The sequence below is a fragment of the Corvus hawaiiensis genome, chromosome 25, assembly GCF_020740725.1.
Source record: "Corvus hawaiiensis isolate bCorHaw1 chromosome 25, bCorHaw1.pri.cur, whole genome shotgun sequence".
In the NCBI taxonomy this organism is placed as follows: Eukaryota; Metazoa; Chordata; class Aves; order Passeriformes; family Corvidae; genus Corvus; species Corvus hawaiiensis.
In genome coordinates this window covers 1226718-1244859 of record NC_063237.1, presented here as the reverse complement: position 1 = coordinate 1244859, position 18142 = coordinate 1226718, and the positions used below count along the sequence as shown (strand labels likewise).

At 56.5% G+C, this 18142-nt stretch overlaps 1 protein-coding gene across 3 annotated transcripts in view; it reads right to left on the bottom strand.

The window, feature by feature from the left end:
* The window catches only part of ETS1 (ETS proto-oncogene 1, transcription factor), a 77893-nt gene that overhangs the window by 24494 nt on the left and 35257 nt on the right, over window positions 1-18142 (bottom strand). For all 3 annotated transcript variants that reach the window (XM_048328566.1, XM_048328564.1, XM_048328565.1), the window contains 2 exons: window positions 1198-1317; window positions 497-697 (listed from right to left, as the gene is read on the bottom strand). In XM_048328566.1, the coding sequence (XP_048184523.1) occupies window positions 497-697; window positions 1198-1317 (321 nt within the window). The remainder of the gene's footprint in view (window positions 1-496; window positions 698-1197; window positions 1318-18142) is intronic.

The window sequence follows — 18142 nt, the reverse complement described above, 5'->3', positions numbered from 1 at the left end:
TCGGATGCTGTTGTGCAGGGAATGGCACAGATGGCTTCTCCTCCCAGAAACGCTGGTTTTGGGGACATGAAACACCCCTTTTTTGGACATGGAACAAAGCAAAGCAGCTTCCAATCGCCACTGGGAAATTTGGGTAAGATTTTGGCTGTATTCCTGTACCCAGCTCCAGTGGAGGAAATAGTAAAATTCACAACAGGAGCTGAACAGGCTGAGGAAAAACGCTTTGGAAAATCCCAGCATGGATTCCAGGCAGGCAGCGCGTCCCTGCCCACGGGGGATCCCTGCCAAGCAGCTGGCACAAACACTCTGCCTCTTTGAGGCACTGCCAGGGTTCGCCTTGCCCGCTGCCGTTGGGATGCCCGTTTGGAATCCTGCTGAAAAGCTGGGCTTTGGAAGATGCTTTTCCTGGGGTTAAAGCTCAAGGTGAATGGAAAGCCCCAAAACCAGACGGGCCAGGATGCCGTGGATCGTTCACCCAGGACACTCCAGGACTCACCTTTCTGCAGGATCTCCAGATGTTCCCAAAGGATGTCTCCCACAAAGTCAGGCGCCAGCTCCAGGAAGCACTCCTTGCCCAGGGCACAGAGGGCAGCTCCGTTCATGCAGAACTTCTGGAAATCCACTTCCTTCAGGCTGAACTCGTTCACTGCCCACATCACCCAGTCCCGCACGTGCGTCTCCGTCCACTGCTGGGGGTCTGCAGAGGGAGCCGGCAGTGAGCATCCATAGGCGGTTTTCCCAGGAAAACCGGACACAGACAGTGCTCCAGCACTAGCACAGCCCCATCCATGGAGATCGGCAGCCCACTGGCACCAGGGTGTGAGGAACACCACGCCCAGTCTGGATCAGCCTTAACGCGGATGCATTTCATCCAAGGAACGAGCCTTGGATTTGTTTGGGACTTCTAAAAATCCCATCACTTCTCTCATCCCCTTCTCCCACCCTTTTCTCCAATTTTCTTGGCTTCTCCCTGTCACCAGCCTCTGCTAAAGGGTCCCTGCTGCTCCTCTGTTTAGTGGAGATGATTTCTCCACGTTTTTCCAGCTGAAGCTTCCCAGAAGCTTCAAGTGGTATTCCAAAGGCAATAGCACCTGAGGGGAACCAGCAGAGGAGATGGCAGACAGGGAGAATTCTGGGCAGCCTGGCAGGAGGATGCAATCCCTGTGGATGCTGTAGTCATGGAAAGTCATGTCTTACCTTTGGGAATCCCCAGCCGCTGCTGCTCCTTGGCAAAGCCACTGAACGTGGCTTTCAGTGCCTGGGACATCATTTCCTTGCTGCTGGGGGTTAGTAAAGGCACATCCGCACATTCCATGTCTGAAAGAAGCAGGGGAGAAACACGGCTGTGAGGACACGGGACTGGGAAAGATGGCAGGGAATGGCAGCCGAGTGCACGTGGCGTCCCCGTGCTCCTGGAATGTGCTGCTGGATGAGGATATCAAGGCCTTTCCAGACATCAGCCTGCTGGGCTCCAGCACTCCAGGTGTGTCTGGAGCTCTGGAGCCTGGGAAATGGCTCAGCCACTCCAGGCACCGAGGAAGGCCAAGAGTCCCACACCAGGGTGAACAAAGAAGAGGGAGAAAAGCATCCCTGAATTACCACTCTCTCATCCCAGTCCAAGGAAAAGCAAGGAGAAAATGAAAGAATCCTAGAAGATTCTTTATCCTAGGAAACTCTTCCCTCTGGGGGTGGGCAGGCCCTGGCACAGGGTGCCCAGAGAAGCTGTGGCTGCCCCTGGATCCCTGGAAGTGTCCAAGGCCAGGTTTGGAGCAACCTGGGACAGTGGAAGGTGTCTCTGCCCAGGGGGTGGAAAGGGATGGGCTTTAAGGTCCCTTCCATCCCAAACCATCCTGAGATTCTATGACCCCACGAAAAAGTGAGCTGACAGCAGGCTGAGAGAGGATGGGGAAGCGGCAGAAAACCCATTTGAGGGGGGAAGGAAAACAAAGAGCTGGAAAATCCCACATTAGTCCAGAGTTACGTCATGCACATCCATGGCACGGAGCGGCGGGTGAGTCACTGAAAACGCCAGCATCCCATGGGACAGAGGGGCCAAGCCAAGAGCCAGGCCTGGAGTCAATCCTGACGAGGAGCAAACCTCTTCCTTTCCTTTTTTTAATGCCTTTTTCTAATTTATTTGGAAGGAGGCGAATCTTTGTAGCCAAAGAGTCTCACAAATAAAAGCAACCATTTGAGGCAAAATATGTGAGTCAAGGTTTGGCTCTTTTTCCTGTACTTTCAGTATTCCTGAAAAACGTCTTTGATGGAGGGAAAGCCTTGAACAGCCACCATCCCAAAACCTGCACTTGGTCGGCCTCCCATGGAAACCTTCCACCTGAGCTTGGTTCAGCACTGCAGCCTAGTGGAAATTTTCCATGAAAACTCAGTGGAAAAATGACCCCGTGGGCAAAGTCTTTGGTGTTCTCATGAATATCTGGATGCAGACATCAAAAATCAAAGAATTCCCTGTCTGGTGGAAACTCGGCCACCGTGGTTTCCCATCGCTCCAAGTTCGTTAAGCTCCTGATTGAATAAACCTTTACACCTGCAAAATGCTGCTGAGGGCTTGTTCCAGGCAGCGCTGGTGTATTCCTAATAAAACCTGGAGTCAGGGATGGAAACAGCGCTGCAGCCACTGGGAACAGCCAGCCCAGCTGCTTCCCAGTCTGCCCCAGTCTGGAATTCCTGCTCCACTCAACTGCTCCCCAGCCAAGCTCATGGGCATCATTTAAAGGCCAAACAACCCAACACTGGGGTTTTTTTCCAAGAGGGAGTCTGGGGCTTGGGCCAGTAGAATTCCAGGGCAGTGGTGGAGTCACCATCCCTGGAAGTGTTTAAGAAACGTGTGGATGTGGCTCCTGGGGACATGGGTTGGTGGTGGCCTGGCAGTGCTGGGGAATGGTTGGACTCCATGATCTTGGAAGGCTTTTCCAACCTAAACAGTCCTGTGGTTCCATGGATAAAGCTCCACATGCAGCTCTGTAGCACAGGGTGAGGGTGACAATGCTGCAAAGCATCCCCAAATCATCTGCTGGATGCTCCCAATGCAATTCCACTGCTAAGCCAAACAGAGCAATGCCTCTGTCCCCACTTCTGCCCCTTCCACCTCTCAGCCCCTTCAAAAATTCCCCCTTCCCTTTGCATCTCCTCCAGCCAAGCCCCCAGGGCTCTCAAGAAACGATTTGCAGACCCTTGGCTCAGGCAGGAGCAGCGAAACTCCCAACATGGAATCTCTCGGGACACAATTCCTGCCCTCAGCCCACCACACAAATCCAGGGTTGCCTCCACAGCGGCAGGATCAGGAACTTCGAAAGCAAATCCCACCTCCGAGGGCTATTTGGCAAATTACACTTCATTATTTACTGGGTTTGGCTGGAGAGGGCACGGAAAATGAGCAGCCACCGTCGCTATCTCTGCTCTCCATCTGCTGCTTGAGATAACACCGGGAGAAAGTGGCTCCGTGCCCCTTTCCCTTCATCCTCAAGTTACATTTGAATGCTCTGCTCTCCCTGCTCTGTGGTCACAGGGACCACCCAGGAATCCGCTCCCTCCGCCTGCCTCAACGGCAGCTCCTGCCTGCTCTGGGAAGATGAGTCAGACCCAGGCTGAGAAAACGGTTCTAACCCCAGTTCTAACACTGCACCACCTGTGAAAACCCGTGTGGAGGTGCCCTCCTTAGGCCAGACACCAAGAGCAGGGTGAAAAATGGTATTTTTATCTCTGCAACAGCAGGGGCCCATCCCTGATCCTGCTCTTTCATCCTGCAGCATCCGTGGGGTTGGCTTTGCATAAACGCAGCGAATCAATTTTTCGGTAGCAGGGGGATAAGGTTTCGGTTTAGGAAGGTGAATGCTGAGCTCTGCACAAACAACCTGTCAAAACAGGGGAGGCTTAAAAGTGATTCCCAGGGAGAGGTCACAGGGAAGCAAACAGTTGGTTCCCAAATAAAAAAAAAACCCCATGCCAGAGGAGGGTTTCCATTTAAACACCCAAATCAGCCCACGTGTGCATTTCAAGGCTTCTGCAAAATATGTTGTGCTTGGCAGATTTAGGACTGAAACATCACCTGCTTTGTTTCCTGCGAGGTCGCAGCCACTTGTTCACGTTTCTGCCGAGGACAAAGCAGCCCCAAAGCCCCAAACCTGCAGAAGCCTCGGTTGGGTTGGCAGTGTCCCAGAGCTGGGGAAAACTCACCCAGGGAAAGCTGAATGGATGTGTGAAGCTCTGCAGACATGTTTGGGGACAAGGCTTGGCTGGGTGACTCGAGAAAGATGGGGTGGAGGAACAGTTCTTACCCTAAATTCTGCTGCTTTGGGGATACTGAAAGCATTTGAATAATTAAATATTTATTTAAATACTGGGGGGTTTATGTGCAGGGAGCATGGTGGGCTTCACCCAGCTCTGTGCAGGGCCAGGAGTCAGACTCAGTGATCCCTGTAAACCCCTTCCAAGCTGGAATATCCCAGAACTCTATGAACTTTGCTGGGCACAGGGAAATTCCTTCCCATGGAGGCAAACCCAGCGCTGGCAATGTCCTGCAGCCCTTCGCCTCCCATCTGGGACACCTAAAGGTCAGAGCTGAGCAGGATTTCAGGAACAAAAGCAACAAGCCTGGCTTAGCTGCCCTCGTATCAGCTTTCAGTGCCATCTGAAACCTGTTTGCACGATTTTGATCAAACCTCGCACCAATAAAACCTCTCCTTCAGTGCTGCCCACAGAGCACAGGGCCGCGTGCAGGGACCGGGCCAGGAGCCAGCACCAGGCCCAGCTGTTCCACCTAAACCCAGCTTAGCAATGCCAGGGCTTTAATCCCAAAAGCAAGCTCAGCAGCAGGGGCCAGACTGGGATTCCTGGCTGGGTTTTACGAGCCCATCGGAGCCCCCCCGACGCGGCTGCCACGTGCACTGGGCTGCGCGGGTGCCCTGTCCTCGTCCTGCGCCGATGGAGCCGCCTTTGATTTCCCTCCTGGGACAGCAGGCAGAGAGTTATGGTTGGATTTTTAAACAGTGCCAGGAGTTGCAGTCGCCCTGGAGAATCGTGTCAGCAGCATCTGTAGAGCAGAGATGTGGAATTTGCCTCGCATGGGGACAGCTTTTATCTGGCTGCAGCTTTCCAAGGCAAAGAGAGATCTGGGGGCTCCATGGCTTCTCCAAACCAGGCCCCTTCAGCTCCCTGACATCCCTGAGGATGGGATTTCAGAGAGACAGAGGATAAAACACCCTGACATCACACAGGTTCTGTGCTAAGGGGGACCTGCCCAGATCCCCCCAGCCAGGGGCACGTGGAGCCTGAGAGAAAACCAGGAGCAAAGAGGCCAAGATCACCAAGTTCATCTCCTAGCCGAATTCCCACTCTGCTCCCACCAGGCCCTGCATGTGTAAACTATTTCCACACATCTGATCTTTTTAAAGGACTCAGATTTACAAACTTTAGGGATTTTGACCTTAAAACGCACAGAACTCCTCTGCACGCCAAAGCACTCGCAGCTGATTGCAGAAGGAAAATAAATGGCAGAGAAGAAGGAAGGGATGCTCCGAGCAGAAGGACGGGAGCAAAGTCATTTTTCAGCCGAGTTTCCACTCGGGGTCAGTGACTCCTCCTAGCTCCCCTCGGCCACTCACTTTTTTTCCATCAGAGCCACAGCATGTCCCTGTGTGGGGTTTCACCCAGTAGCTGCTGGAAATGGATGTGGGGAGGGTCAGAGCGGAGCCATCTGACCCCCCAGCCACCTCCCGTCCCTGCCCTGATGGATGGATGGATGGAGGGCAGGACACCAAGATCTCCTCAGCCTTCCCTTCCCAGGCCTGGAGCACATGGATGCCATGGAGATTCCAGGCCTTTGGGTGGCTTGGCAGAGGCACAGGGACAAGGGGGAAAGGCTTTAAAATGAAATGGAGGAGATTTAGATTAGATTTCAATTAGGTTTTAGGAGGAAATTGTTCCCTGTGAGGGTGGGGAGGCCCTGGCACAGGGTGCCCAGAGAAGCTGTGGCTGCCCCATTCCTGGAAATGTCCAAGGCCAGGTTGGACAGGGTTTGAAGCACCCTGGGATAGTGGGAGGTGTCCCTGCCCATGCCAGGGGTGGAAACAGATGAGCATTAAGTTCCCTCCCAACCCAAACCATTCCAGGAGCCATGATGAAATCTGGTTTCAAACAAGCTCATTTGCAGGGACTGTGCATCCAAGGGCTCCACGAATTCATGCCTGTGTCCCTCAAATCCTTGAGCCCTGAGCCTGCTGAGATCCCCCTGGAGCCCCCATCCCATCCTTCTGCAGCTGCCCATGCTCCAGTGTCCCCCCACTGCTGGATGAGGATGGAGCAGGAGTTTCCCAGAGGCTCTGCAAGGGGTTCACTTCACTCTCCCACCCTCTTCCCACGTGCCCACAGCGAGTCCGTGGCCACTGAGCCCACGATTCCCCCCTCCAGCTCACACCGAGCTCATCCCCCTGAGCCCCCTCTGGCCCAGCCTTCCCCAGGATCCAAACCAGGGCAGAGTTGGAGCACAGATTTCCCAACGTCCCCCAGCTGGGAGGGTTCAGCAGCCGAGAACCTTTCCCAGGATCAGAGGAGACTGAGGAGAAGGGGGCCTGGAGCCGAGACCCTTCCCACGCTCCCCAGCGAGGCCGCCCAGGCACCGCGGAGCCGCCACGTCCCCACCACGTCCCCACCACGTCCCCACCACGTCCCCACCACGTCCCCACCACGTCCCCATGTCCCCAGCTCGGGTTTCCAGCACCCCCAGGCACCTCCAGCCCCTCGGGCAGCTCTGCCTTTCCCAGGTGCCCCCCGCCCCAGAGCAGGGCAAACAACCCTGGCTGAGCCCCCTGTTATTTAGGCAGGATTAGGCAAAAATTTGTGTGCACTTTTGAACTGTTTTCACAAGCGTTGCCTCTCACTCCCACGCAGGAAGCAGGAGAGGAGCCGGCCTGTTCCAATTAGGGCTCCTCGGACCCAAAGGGCAGCGCGATCCGAGGGGGGGAAAGGGAAAGTGGGACAGAAAGCTGGAAAAAAGGGACCAGAAGGAAATCTGGGCGGGGAGCAGGGCTGAGCACAATGAGAGGTGTTTGCTGGGGCTGTGGGGATGGGATGGGAGAAGAGAAGGGGAAATTTGGGTCCCCTTCCTGCAGCAACTCGCCAGAGACCAGCCCTGCTTCCCTCTGCAAGGATGGCACAAAAGGTGCAGACATTTGCTATTTTAATTTAAAATAAATATATTTTAAAAAAAAAAAAAAAGAAAAATGAGTATTTTTTTTTTCCTCCTTCAAGCAGTGAAAAATAAATACTGTGAGATGAAAGCTGGGCTTCAAGAGAAAAACAAGAGAGGAAACCGAAAGCCCACACTGCTTAGCGCTGCAGAAAGCCCAACAAAGCCAGCTTTTTTCCGGCCCTCAGCAGCTTTCTTAGGGAGATGTGGTGTGCCATGGGGGCCAGCTCTTCCCCAAAAAAACAGCCTGAACACTGCCCTCCCTAAATGCAGATAAAAGCATTTCTTCCCAAGTCTGGGCTCTCAGCACTTGGAGCAGCAGAGGGGAAGGTGCAGCTGCAGGTGAGGTGTTGGGATGCTCTGCTCAGCCTCCGGATTTGGGGTTCAGCCCTGTGTGTCGTGAGCAAAACTGGACACAGAGCAGCCCCCAGGTGAGGGAGGGCTGGGATTGGCTCTGGGGCTCTGGCAGCTGTGAGGAACCAGGCCCAGGGAAAGAGTTCTGTGGCCATCCTCAGTCACAGCCCACCCTGCTCAGGCTCCTGCTCCTTCTCCTCCCTCCCTCTCCCTGCTTTACAGTGTGGGTGTTGGATGGCAGTCCTGGGAAAGCAGCATCCTTGGGAGTCCCAGGAGCTCATAGGGGAGCAGCCTGATGAGGAGCTCACTCCATCCTTGGCTTTTGTGGGACAGAAGAGGGAATGAAGTGCTAGAGAAAGGCCAGGGCCAAAGCCGAGCTAAACCACAGCCCCTGAGTCAACGCTCACTGCAATTACGGGAAAGCTCCCACAGCTCAGCAGGCCCAGGGCCCACGGCTCCTCTTCCTGCAGCAGCTCAGGGGCTTCCCTCGGCTGGGGATTCACTCCATCCTCCCCATTTCAGCTGCTGGAAAGAGCACAGATGGATAAAGCAAACCCTGGGGAGATTCAGCCACCTCTGAGCCTGGGGAACGCGGCCATGGTTAAACAGTGCTCGTTGGAACCATCAAAGCAGTCAGAAACAAGATTGGTCATCAATAAAATCCCATCATTGGTGCCCAGAGAAGCTGTGGCTGCCCCATCCCTGGGAGTGTCCAAGGCCAGGTTGGACGGGGCTTGGAGCCACCTGGGATAGCGGGAGGTGCCCATGGAATGAGATGAGCTTTGAGGTCCCTCCCAACCCAACCCAACCCATTTGAGGGTTCTAGGACGAGATGCTACAAGGCCGGAGTGGTTCAGCTCCAGCACCACCATCAGCTCAGCATGGATCAGCTCTAAGCGGCCTCTTGGATCAGCTCTAAGCGCTTGGATCAGCTCTAAGCGGCCTCTGAAGTCCCTTTAGATTCGACAGCACCATGACCTAAAACTCCCACCAGCCTCTCCCGAGCCCGCTGGCCTGGGGGCAGAGTCTGGGTTAATTAAACCCCCGTGGAGGCTCCAGGCTGGAGACAGCCAGGCCAGGAGGAGCAACCTCCACCTGCCCAAACCCCTCCCGTGCCCAAACCTCTCCTGCTCAGGAGGCAAAGCCTCTTCTCGCAGCCATCCAGCCCTTCCCTCCCTCTTTCCCAATGGAATATCACAGGAGCGGCGTCCCCTCTGGAGCCGGGATTAGCACCTCACTTCCAGGGCCGGGATCGCTCCTCAGCAGGGCTGGGAGGACGCTCCCAGCCTGGCGCAAACCTGTGAGCCACGCTTCCCGCAGGATAATCGCCCTAATGCCTGCTAACCGCGCCGCTAAAGAGCTCTAATCCCTGGGCACGGGCACACGCGCTCTCCCGGAGCTTGGAAAAGCCTGTAATGGACACCCAGCCCTGCTGGAAGCAGGTCAAGTGTAACCAGCCAGCCCAGGTCATGCCCGTGGCGCTGCTCCACCTCCGGGAGATGCTCCTTTCAACCAAACCCAGCTCCTCGCACCCCGCAGAGCTCGGATTGCTCAACAGCAACGGGGGAAAAAGGGGAAGAAACTCTGCCAAGCCCCAGTGCTCGGCGCCGAGCAAACAACCGAGAGATCCCCGCGCCGCTGGCACAGAGCCCGAGGCGTTCACGGGGCTCACGCCTGCGACCAGAAGCCGCTGGTCTCCCCTCAGTCCCAGCCGTGCCCCCGGAGGCTTCCAGGGCTGCAGGAGCTCAGCCTGAGCCCTCCCAGAGCAATCCCAGGCTGGGCTCCGGCGCTCAGGGAGGACACGGTGCTCCAGGTCATCCACACCCAGCGTCCCTGAGAGCTCACGTTCCCTTCCAGCCAGGTTAAACCTGGGAATTCTGCTCTTCTCTCCTCAAGTCTCACTGATGATGCCATTTCTGGCATCTTCGATGAAGAAGGAATGGCACTGGAGGATTTGTCACAAGAGAAGGATGAACCCATCCCAGAACCCTGACACGGATTTTTCCCGGGTTGCAGAAGCACCCGCAGGATGCCCCCAGGGTACTGCTGTGATCACCCCCGGGCAGCTCAGATGGAGCATTTTTCCATCCATCCAAACAAAGCCTCAGACTCTTCTCCCTCTCCTTCATCATCGTCCAGGAATAGGGATAGACACAAAGGGGATTCAGCTCCAACACCTCCAGCTGCTGCTGCAGGCTGGGGCTGCCAAACCACGCGCCAGAGTCTCCCAGCAAGGGAGAGCAGGGATGCAGCAAGGCCAGGTTGAGGATAATTGGCAGAACATCGTGTGGGGAAGATGCTGTCAGGATGGGAAGTGTGAAAAGGGAAGGCTGAGATCTCTTGGCAGGGCTGTCCCCTCGCAGCAGGAGAAAGGCCAAGGAACCTTCACTCAAGCTGAGCTCTTTCATCACCCACAAAAGGATCCCAACCCTCTGAGCCGGCTCAAACACACCTGAAGAACAAACTGTGCCAGCACACTTTGTGAGCAGCCGTGCGTGACCTCACAGCTGGGGATGTTTTCACCCCACAGTCCCCATGATCCATGTGCAGTGACTCCATGCCCTGGATAGAACCCTATCATTTGTGCTGCCCGTCACCAGGACACGAGACATTTCTGGGGCAGATGGATTCCAGAGATGTCCCTGCTGCTGGGAAATCACTGGTCCTAACAGGAGCCCCAGTTATCCGTGCCTTGGGAAGGGATTAGACACGGAGATGCTCAGCCAAACACCTCCCGTCTGTCTGTCCCAAGGAATTCCCCAGCCTTCCCCTGGTTTCCCTGCACAGACTGATCCCTCTGTGTCTCTGCCCCAGCTCCTGCCCCCGGGCTGAGCCAGGGCCGAGTCACGCCAGACACGAGGGCAGCACATGGCAGGACAGTGGCAGTGCCCTGGGGCTGCAGTGATGTCCAACCCCCCGGATACGTCCGGCCACATCACAGCCGCTCTGCTCCGCTCCCCAGCTCCCATTCCTGCCCCGGGAATGTTTGTCAGAGCTGCGAGGGAGGGACGCGCTGGTGGCGTCCGTGCAGTCACGAGCGGAGGGTCCCTAGGGATGGTCCTGCGGCTTCCTCAAGCCCAGAACATCCCCACGGGATGCTGCCAGCACGAAGGCGGTGATGCGGAAGGATCAGAGGATGACGAGGCAGGGAGGCTCGGCAGCTCCGGGTCACCTCCGCTCGCCGCCCCGGGCGCCGGGCGCTGGGCGAGCCCTGCACCGCTCGGCAGCTGCAGATTCCTGCCTGTCCCACCCCCTCCTCCGCAGCCTTCCCGGCCACCCCTTCCCCGCGGGGCAATGCCAGCCAGACAGCCGGGATTGCTCAATGGCAGCTGCAAGTCGCAGCGCATCGCGTCCCCCCGGCTCGCAGAGGGATCACGGCTGCCCTGCCCACAGACAGCCCTCGCTCTGGCTCAGGCTTTGCCAGCGTCCCTTTTTTCCACACATCTGGGAGTGCTTCGGCTCCCTGGGGGTGTGCAGAGGAGGAGGAGGAGCCCAAGAGCTTCTCCCTGTCCTCACCTGTGACCACCAGCTCGCCATGTCCCCCCTCAGCCCTCTGTGCCCAGGGAGGTGTCGCTGCTCACGAGGACCCTCCCTTATCAGCCCGAGCTGTCCCGGTGCCAGTTGCAGTTTCCAAAGGCGGAGAGGGAAGATTAGGATATTTAGCTTTGAAATCAAACAAATAATTGCCCAGGCTTTCTGCAAACAGATCAGGGTTGGGAGGTCAGAGAGCAGCTGGTAAATCTCAGCACTGTTTGCTCTGCCTAAATAATATTAGACCGAGGATAATCAATCATTTTAATCAACAAAATTATTCATAACTCCTCAGAGCAAACAGTCAGCTCCGCTGGCAGCTGCCAGGGGGTTGCAGGTAACAATCCACACACCTCCGATTCCCGTGTGCTGATGGATTGACTCCATTGCATCCCTGGATTTACTCCCCTGAAGATTTGCCCTCGCAAGTGCCTTGACCCCTCCTCTCTGAGGGTGTCCCTTGCCAGGACTCACAAACACACACTCAAACACACCCTCAAATACACACAGATCCTCCCAGCAGCCACTCTGCAGCTGAAACCCAGCCCAGGGCAGCTCACAGCACTCACTGCACGCTCCAAGCTCCTTTCCAAGCTGCATCTCCCAGTGCAGCAGCATCCCACCAGAGGGGAGGGAGAACCAGCTGGACAGGAGAGGGAAAAGGTGCTCCCTCTGCTTTGCCACCTGAGCCAGACCCATCTCCTCTGCTCTCCTCGGGCTGTGACTCTGCTGATGCCACCACGACACCTCCACGGGCACCACTCGTGTCCCATACACTGCACACCCCCCAGCCCCGGGACAGGCTCTGCGCTGCAGCAGATGATCCCAGCAGCCACAACGGGACAGGAGCCTTTTCCTGGCTGGGCTGGAAGCTGTGCAAGCCAAGGGATCACCGAGAGGAGAACCAGGGTCAGCTTCCCATCCGGGACCAGCAGGGAACCAGGGACAAGGCCATCCCTGGATGCTCCTGCCAGCCCTGGACCATTTCACCTCCCTGTCCCCTGGCCAAGCTCAGCTCCCCCAGTGATGGAGGCCAGGAAGGGGCCTGGGAGAAACCTGGGAACCAATGCTCTGCAGCCCACGCCAGCCTCAGGAACAGCAGTGCCAAAGCAATTTCATTTCATAACTTCCCAGGAACAATTCTCCTGGTTTTCTTCATTTTTAAGCAGACAAGAATACAAACAAAGGGGATTTTCCAAGAGAGCCCCAGGATTAATCCTCTCCATCCAGGCTGAGCTCGGGGCTCCTGGGCTTTGCCCAGATGTGTCACACCACACAACATCCAGGTTCCCAGTATGCTCAGGCACAGCAGCGAGGGTTTTCCCAATCGACCCCAGGAAGCTCTCCTTTTACAGCTCCTACTTCTAGGAAACTCCCCACCAGGGAAGGGACCAGGGCAGGGACTGGGCCAGACCAAGCCTTGGGAAGATGAAGGTGGGAGTGAGCTGGGGAAGGCGGCCAAAGGCGAGCTGGGTTGCCCCATCAGCCTCAGCCATCCCCATCCCAGAGCCAAGCGCTGTCCAGGATGGGATTATGTCACCTCCTGGCCTCAGGCGGGAAGAGCGAAGGGCAGGCAGGGATAAACCCAAGCGGCTGGAGGTGCTCGGATCTGCCCAAAGGAAGCCTGAGCTTGGAAACCTCGGTGAGGGCTGGGGGAGAGAGGCTGAGGCACTCCCAGGCCTCGCATCCACCCCGCACAGCATCCGGAAGCTATTAAGGAATTACAGCCTCCCTGGCCCCAAGCCCTCCCCGGCAGAAGTGCCTGGGAGCAGATGGTGAAAGGGCTGATTGAATTCGGCTGCTCGGGCCAAGAGGCTCTTTAGGAGAGACTCAGTGGAGGAGGGGGGTGGAGAGGACGGCATTTGGTGACTCGGGAGCTGGGAGCCCTTGCCAGGAACTCCAGGAATCCTCCATCAACCCTAACGAGGCTGGAGGAGCTTTGGCAGGGACTTGGATGTGTGGTTGGAGGGGTGTGAGATGCCCTTGGGAGCTCCTGGTACTCCAGGAGTGACTCCTCAGTGATTCAAGGCTGGTTCCTCTCCATCTCCAAGTGCACTGGACCAGCTCCGTTCCAGGGAGGTGGGATTGGCCCCAGGAGCTGTGTGATCCCAACTCTTGATCCCAGCTGAGGAGGAGGCACAGGAGCTGTCAGTCCAACAGCCCTGCCCACCCCCGAGGCTCTCCTCCCAGAAAAATGCAGGTTTGCTAAAATCCTTCATTCCCAATTTGGTTTAATCCCACCCCATTCCCAGCGCCCACGGGAAGGCACCGGGCATGGGACCAGACCTCCCAAAGAGCCCTCAGAGAGGGATGGAGCTCCAGTTCCTCTGGATGGGGAGGAGGTGGGGAAAGAAGGCCAGGATGAGTGAAATGTAGGATGAAAAAAAAGCCAACAGGAGGGGAAAAAAAAAAAAAAAGAAAGAAAGAAGGATAAATGTGCTTCGAAAGTCATCCTTGGTGCCAGCCCTGCCGGAGGTGATGCCAGTGCCTGGGCAAAAACACTGATGCAGGAACCAAAACTGCCTTGGGATGAAGGAAGGGATTAAACCCTCCCTGGAAAGTGGAGGGGAAAAAGGAGGAATGCCCCAAAAACCAACATAGCCCCAAGCTCCGGGCTCCCTGCCCTGGCCAGCTCCAGCTCCCCGCTCCCTGTGTCCCGGGGGGGGCAGGCATCGGCTCCAAGGCCCCCGTGCCATCGCCCATCCCCGAATCCAGCCCTGTTTTTCCGAGGGAGAAAGCTGCCGCGAGTCCCCGCGGGATCCTTGGCCGGCCGCCCCGGCTGCCCGAGGTTGGGAAATCGGGAGCCTGCTCGGGCTGTGCCGCAGGGCCGGCACGGAGCGCTCCGTGACCGTCAGGGGATCTTTGCGGAGCAATCTTTTCCGAGACAAGTCATGAGATTATTTCTTGCCTGGAATTTGCTCCCGCAGCTCCCATCGGCCCCGGACTGCTGAGTCAAGAGACCGCCGGGGCTGTGCCCTCCAGATGAGTACATAAATTGCCATGGGGAGTGCGGGGGGCCGGGGGGGGCTGGCGCCCGGCGGGGCGCGGGATGGGGCAGGGAGGGGACCCGATGACTCCCGAGCCTTGGGCTGGGGATGGAGCCCGGCTTGGCAGCCGCGCGCGGAGTTAGTCACCAGATTAGCGAGCAGTTACACACGCGGCTTAAAGGCACATCATCCTCCCCTGCCCTTCCCTTCCCTGCCCTGCCCTGCCCTGCCCTGCCCTCCTTTTTCCCCGGGGTTTTGTCCCCCGTTTTCTTTCTTCTTTTATTTTTTAAATTTCTTTCAGCCTAACTGTGGCTCTCAGTGAGTGCCTGGGAAGCCACGGGAGACAGAAGCCCTTGAAGACGCCAAAGGGGGAGAGGGTCCAGCCCGGGGGTGACACAGCTCGGGGCAGCCTCTCCTGACCCCCTTCCCTCCCCATCCCGCCGATCCCTTCCTTCCCTCCCCATCCCGCCGGGCAGCCGGGTCACTCTACAGGATCCATATGGCCCCGGCCGCTCGGGCTCGGCTGTTTGGAGCAGGGATGGTGCGAGTCATCCCGCTCGAAGGCAAACAGGCGCAGGGCCGGGGCCTTTCATGTCCCGGCCTTTGGAACCAAATTCAAATCTGGAGCCGCTTAAAGGGATGGGAAGAGCCCCAGCGAGGAACGGCCCCGGCTACCGGGACAGCTCCGAATCCCAAATCCCGCTGCTGCCGCTGGAAAGGAAAACTTTCCCAGCCTTCCCAGAGCCCAAACTTCCCTGGCAGCCCTTCACAAGGATGGGGTTGGGAAATGCCACGGGCTCGGGGCACCGCGATGCCGCTCCCAACCTGCTGGGCTCCTCCGCTGCCTGGGGATGATGCCAGGGATTGAGCAAAGGAGTTTTTCCTCATTTCCAGCTGCAGACCAGGAGGAATTGCGTTTGCTGACCTCATGGAGTACTCTGAGGGACGGAGCAGTTGGGTAACGTGCCTCAAGCACTTGAAAAGAGAAAGCTCTTGGCACTGCATTTTCAAACCGCTTCTAACAATAATGGGTAAAAAAAGAAGGGGGAAAAAAAAGACCCAAATTTCACGTGTTCCACTCCATCTTTTTTTAATTTTCCAGTGGAAAAAGCCAGGACTACTCAGCTTTTGCAAGTTGTTTCTTCAGAGGGTTCAGGTTTCGGTAAACAATTGCTCAAAACTAAAAGGTAAGAAAACAAAAATCCCCTTTTCTGCTTCCAGAGCAGTGACCAAAATTCACTGGCTTTGCACAAACACACACAGGCACCTCTGAAGAAAACTTTCATGTGGGTCAAAAAGCCGCAGTTTGATTATTGTGATAAAAAGTGCTGACAACGGGGGGAAAACAACAGAAAACAACCCCCAAAGCACTGCCCGGTGTCCAGCTCCAGCTTTTGGGGTCTGCTGGTGGTGGTGGCAGCTTCCCTGAGTCAGCAGTTTTGTCCTGCGGGGCCATCCCAGGAGGGGCAGCATCCCAGCGGGAATCCCAGCAAGCCCCATCCCGCCGTGCCAGACTCTTGGTTCCCGAGGGATGCTGAGCCCCTCGCCTGCCCCAGTCACCCAGCACCCCCACACTGGGAATTCTGGGGGACATGGATGGGTCCGGCCTGCCTGGTGCTGTGGAGGAGCCAGGGAGGAGCCGGGCAGTGGAACACAGACCATGGAAAATGGGAATCCTGCAAGCAGAGGGAGACCTGGAGCACCCGACAGGGGATGCTCCCACTTCACTGATGTGGTGGAATGGGAGCACCGTGCCTCAGTTTCCCTGAAAAACAAGGTCTCATCAAGCCTTTCCTCGATGACTTTTGGGGTCAGAGACCCCAAAGCTTTACCAAAAATGCTGCATTTAAAGAAAATCCCAGTGCTGGGCTGGCTTCTCCCGCGCTCCCCACCAGCCATGTGAAGAATGCCTTGGAATCACGTCAAGTATTCGGGATGGGATGGGGGGAGAGGGGGCACGGCGAGGGGAGAGGGGGAGCTTTTGACTCAGTGTCTGGCTTCTTTCATCAATCCCACATTCCTGCTCATGCCATCACCCTCCGGGAAAGTGCGACAACCTCCAGAATCCATGTGGAGCCAATTTAGCATCCCCTCCGTGTAAGAAAATGCATTCTGTTCATTAACAAGCTCTGGATGCTCAGCTGGGGTGAGGAGGCAGCCTGCAGCCCCACAGCCATCCCAGAAACTGGGATTCAGTGGGAAGATATCCCACACACGGCCCCATCCCAGAGGAGAGCAGTGCTCCCGGCACACCCTCCCTCCCAGGACATTTGTTCCAGACCAGATAACCCCAGGGTTCCTGCACCAGCCACCTGAGCTGGAGGTCTCTGCCTTTTCTGGCTTTATAGGAGAGGTTTAAACATGAGGGAAAAGGCTGGAAAGCAGGGAATTGCTGGAGCAGGGATTGCTGTTGTGCCCAGCACCAGCTGGGAGATGAAAGAATGGGAATTACAGCCCCAGAGCCCAGTTCAGACCCAGACAGAGCCCTGTGACTTTGCACATCCCAATCCACAACCATGGCTGTCACCAGGACTCCAATCCTCATTCCCAAACCAGAGGGAGCCACACAAACGAGGGGATTTTCCTCATTCCCAACCCAGAGGGAGCCACACAAAGGAGGGGATTCTCCTCTCTGGGGAGGCAAGCCGCTGTGTCTTGGCGCGTTTGTGACATTTTTCTGGCAGGTTCTATTTATCCAGGAACCAGATGTGGGGCTGAGGGGCTGTGCTGCACCAGCTTCCTGCTTCCCTGCAAACACCGGCTCCACCTGCCCTGCCCAGAGCTGGACACGGCCTGGAGAGCCAGAAAAGTGCACAAGGTCAGCACGGCCAGGGAGGGGACAGGGGAAAACGTGGCACCTGCCCAGTGCTGCTCAGGGTCATTGCTGCCATGAGCTGGTGCTGCTCATGGGGCAGAGGAGCAAATCAGGTCTTGGATTTTTGGCAGTTGAGTGAAAAAACCCCAAAACCTCAACATAAAAATGCAGAGTTTCAGTTCAGAAAGAGATGGTGGTGACAGAGCAGGGTTTGTCCCCATCCAGGGGCCACCGCTCTGGAGAAGGATGGGACACCTTGGAGCAGTTCTGAGCACAGCACCGAAGGCTCTGTCTCCAGCTCTGCAAGGCAACATTTGCAGCCTGTGAATGGCTCCAGAGTCGGGGGTGGCTGCCCTGAGACCAAATCACAAACTGAAACCACCCTGGGAGTGCCTGAGCCCAGGCTGAACAGGGCCCTGAGCCACCTGGGCCAGTGGGAGGTGTCCTTGCCCATGGCAGGGGTGGAACTGGATGAGCTTTAAGATCCCTTCCGACCCAAACCATTCTGGGATTCAGGGATTTATTTCTTTTTTTGCCAACTCTGTGCCCACCCCAGACTGTCCCTCCCCTGTTCCAGGAGATATCCAGGCACAACGTGTAGATTTCCACATTTTCCCATAATTGCCAGGGAAGCCTGCGGGCACGAATCCTCAAGCCTGGGAAAAGCTGGGCTGGAGGTTTGAGAGCAGCTCTGCAGGGCTGAGCTGCAGGACCCAGCCCAGCTTTCCAAGGGTCACCTTTGCAGGAGGAGATCCCCCACTCCAGGCCCGTTATCTCGGAGCCATCTCCCGGCTCTGCCATGGGCAGCAGTCAAGAGCTTCCCCCCCCCAAATTCCACTGCACCTGGGAAAAATGTAGGAGCTCATAGGAGAATCAATAAATATTTATTGTTTAACCAGCAGTATTTTGACTGGAGATGTAAGCATGGCCCCGTGCCAGGGAAACGAGAGCCTTCTTGGCCAGCACTGCAAACAAATTTTCGTCTGTATCTCGTTGGAAGATTATAAACTACACAATGAAAGGAAAAAAAAAGAAACACAGGCAGCGAGCAGCTTAGTCACGGAAGAGGAACAAAAGAGCTGAGAGGGATAACTGGCGTGGGGTTACAAAAAAGGGCTGCAGGCCTGATTTTTGGCTGTGAGGCAGCTGTGCTGCTCCGATCAGCTGCAGATTGTGCCACTGGCTCCTGCTGGGATGGGGCTTGGAGCTGCACCAGGAGGCACTGGAGACACTGGAATCCACCAGGAACTC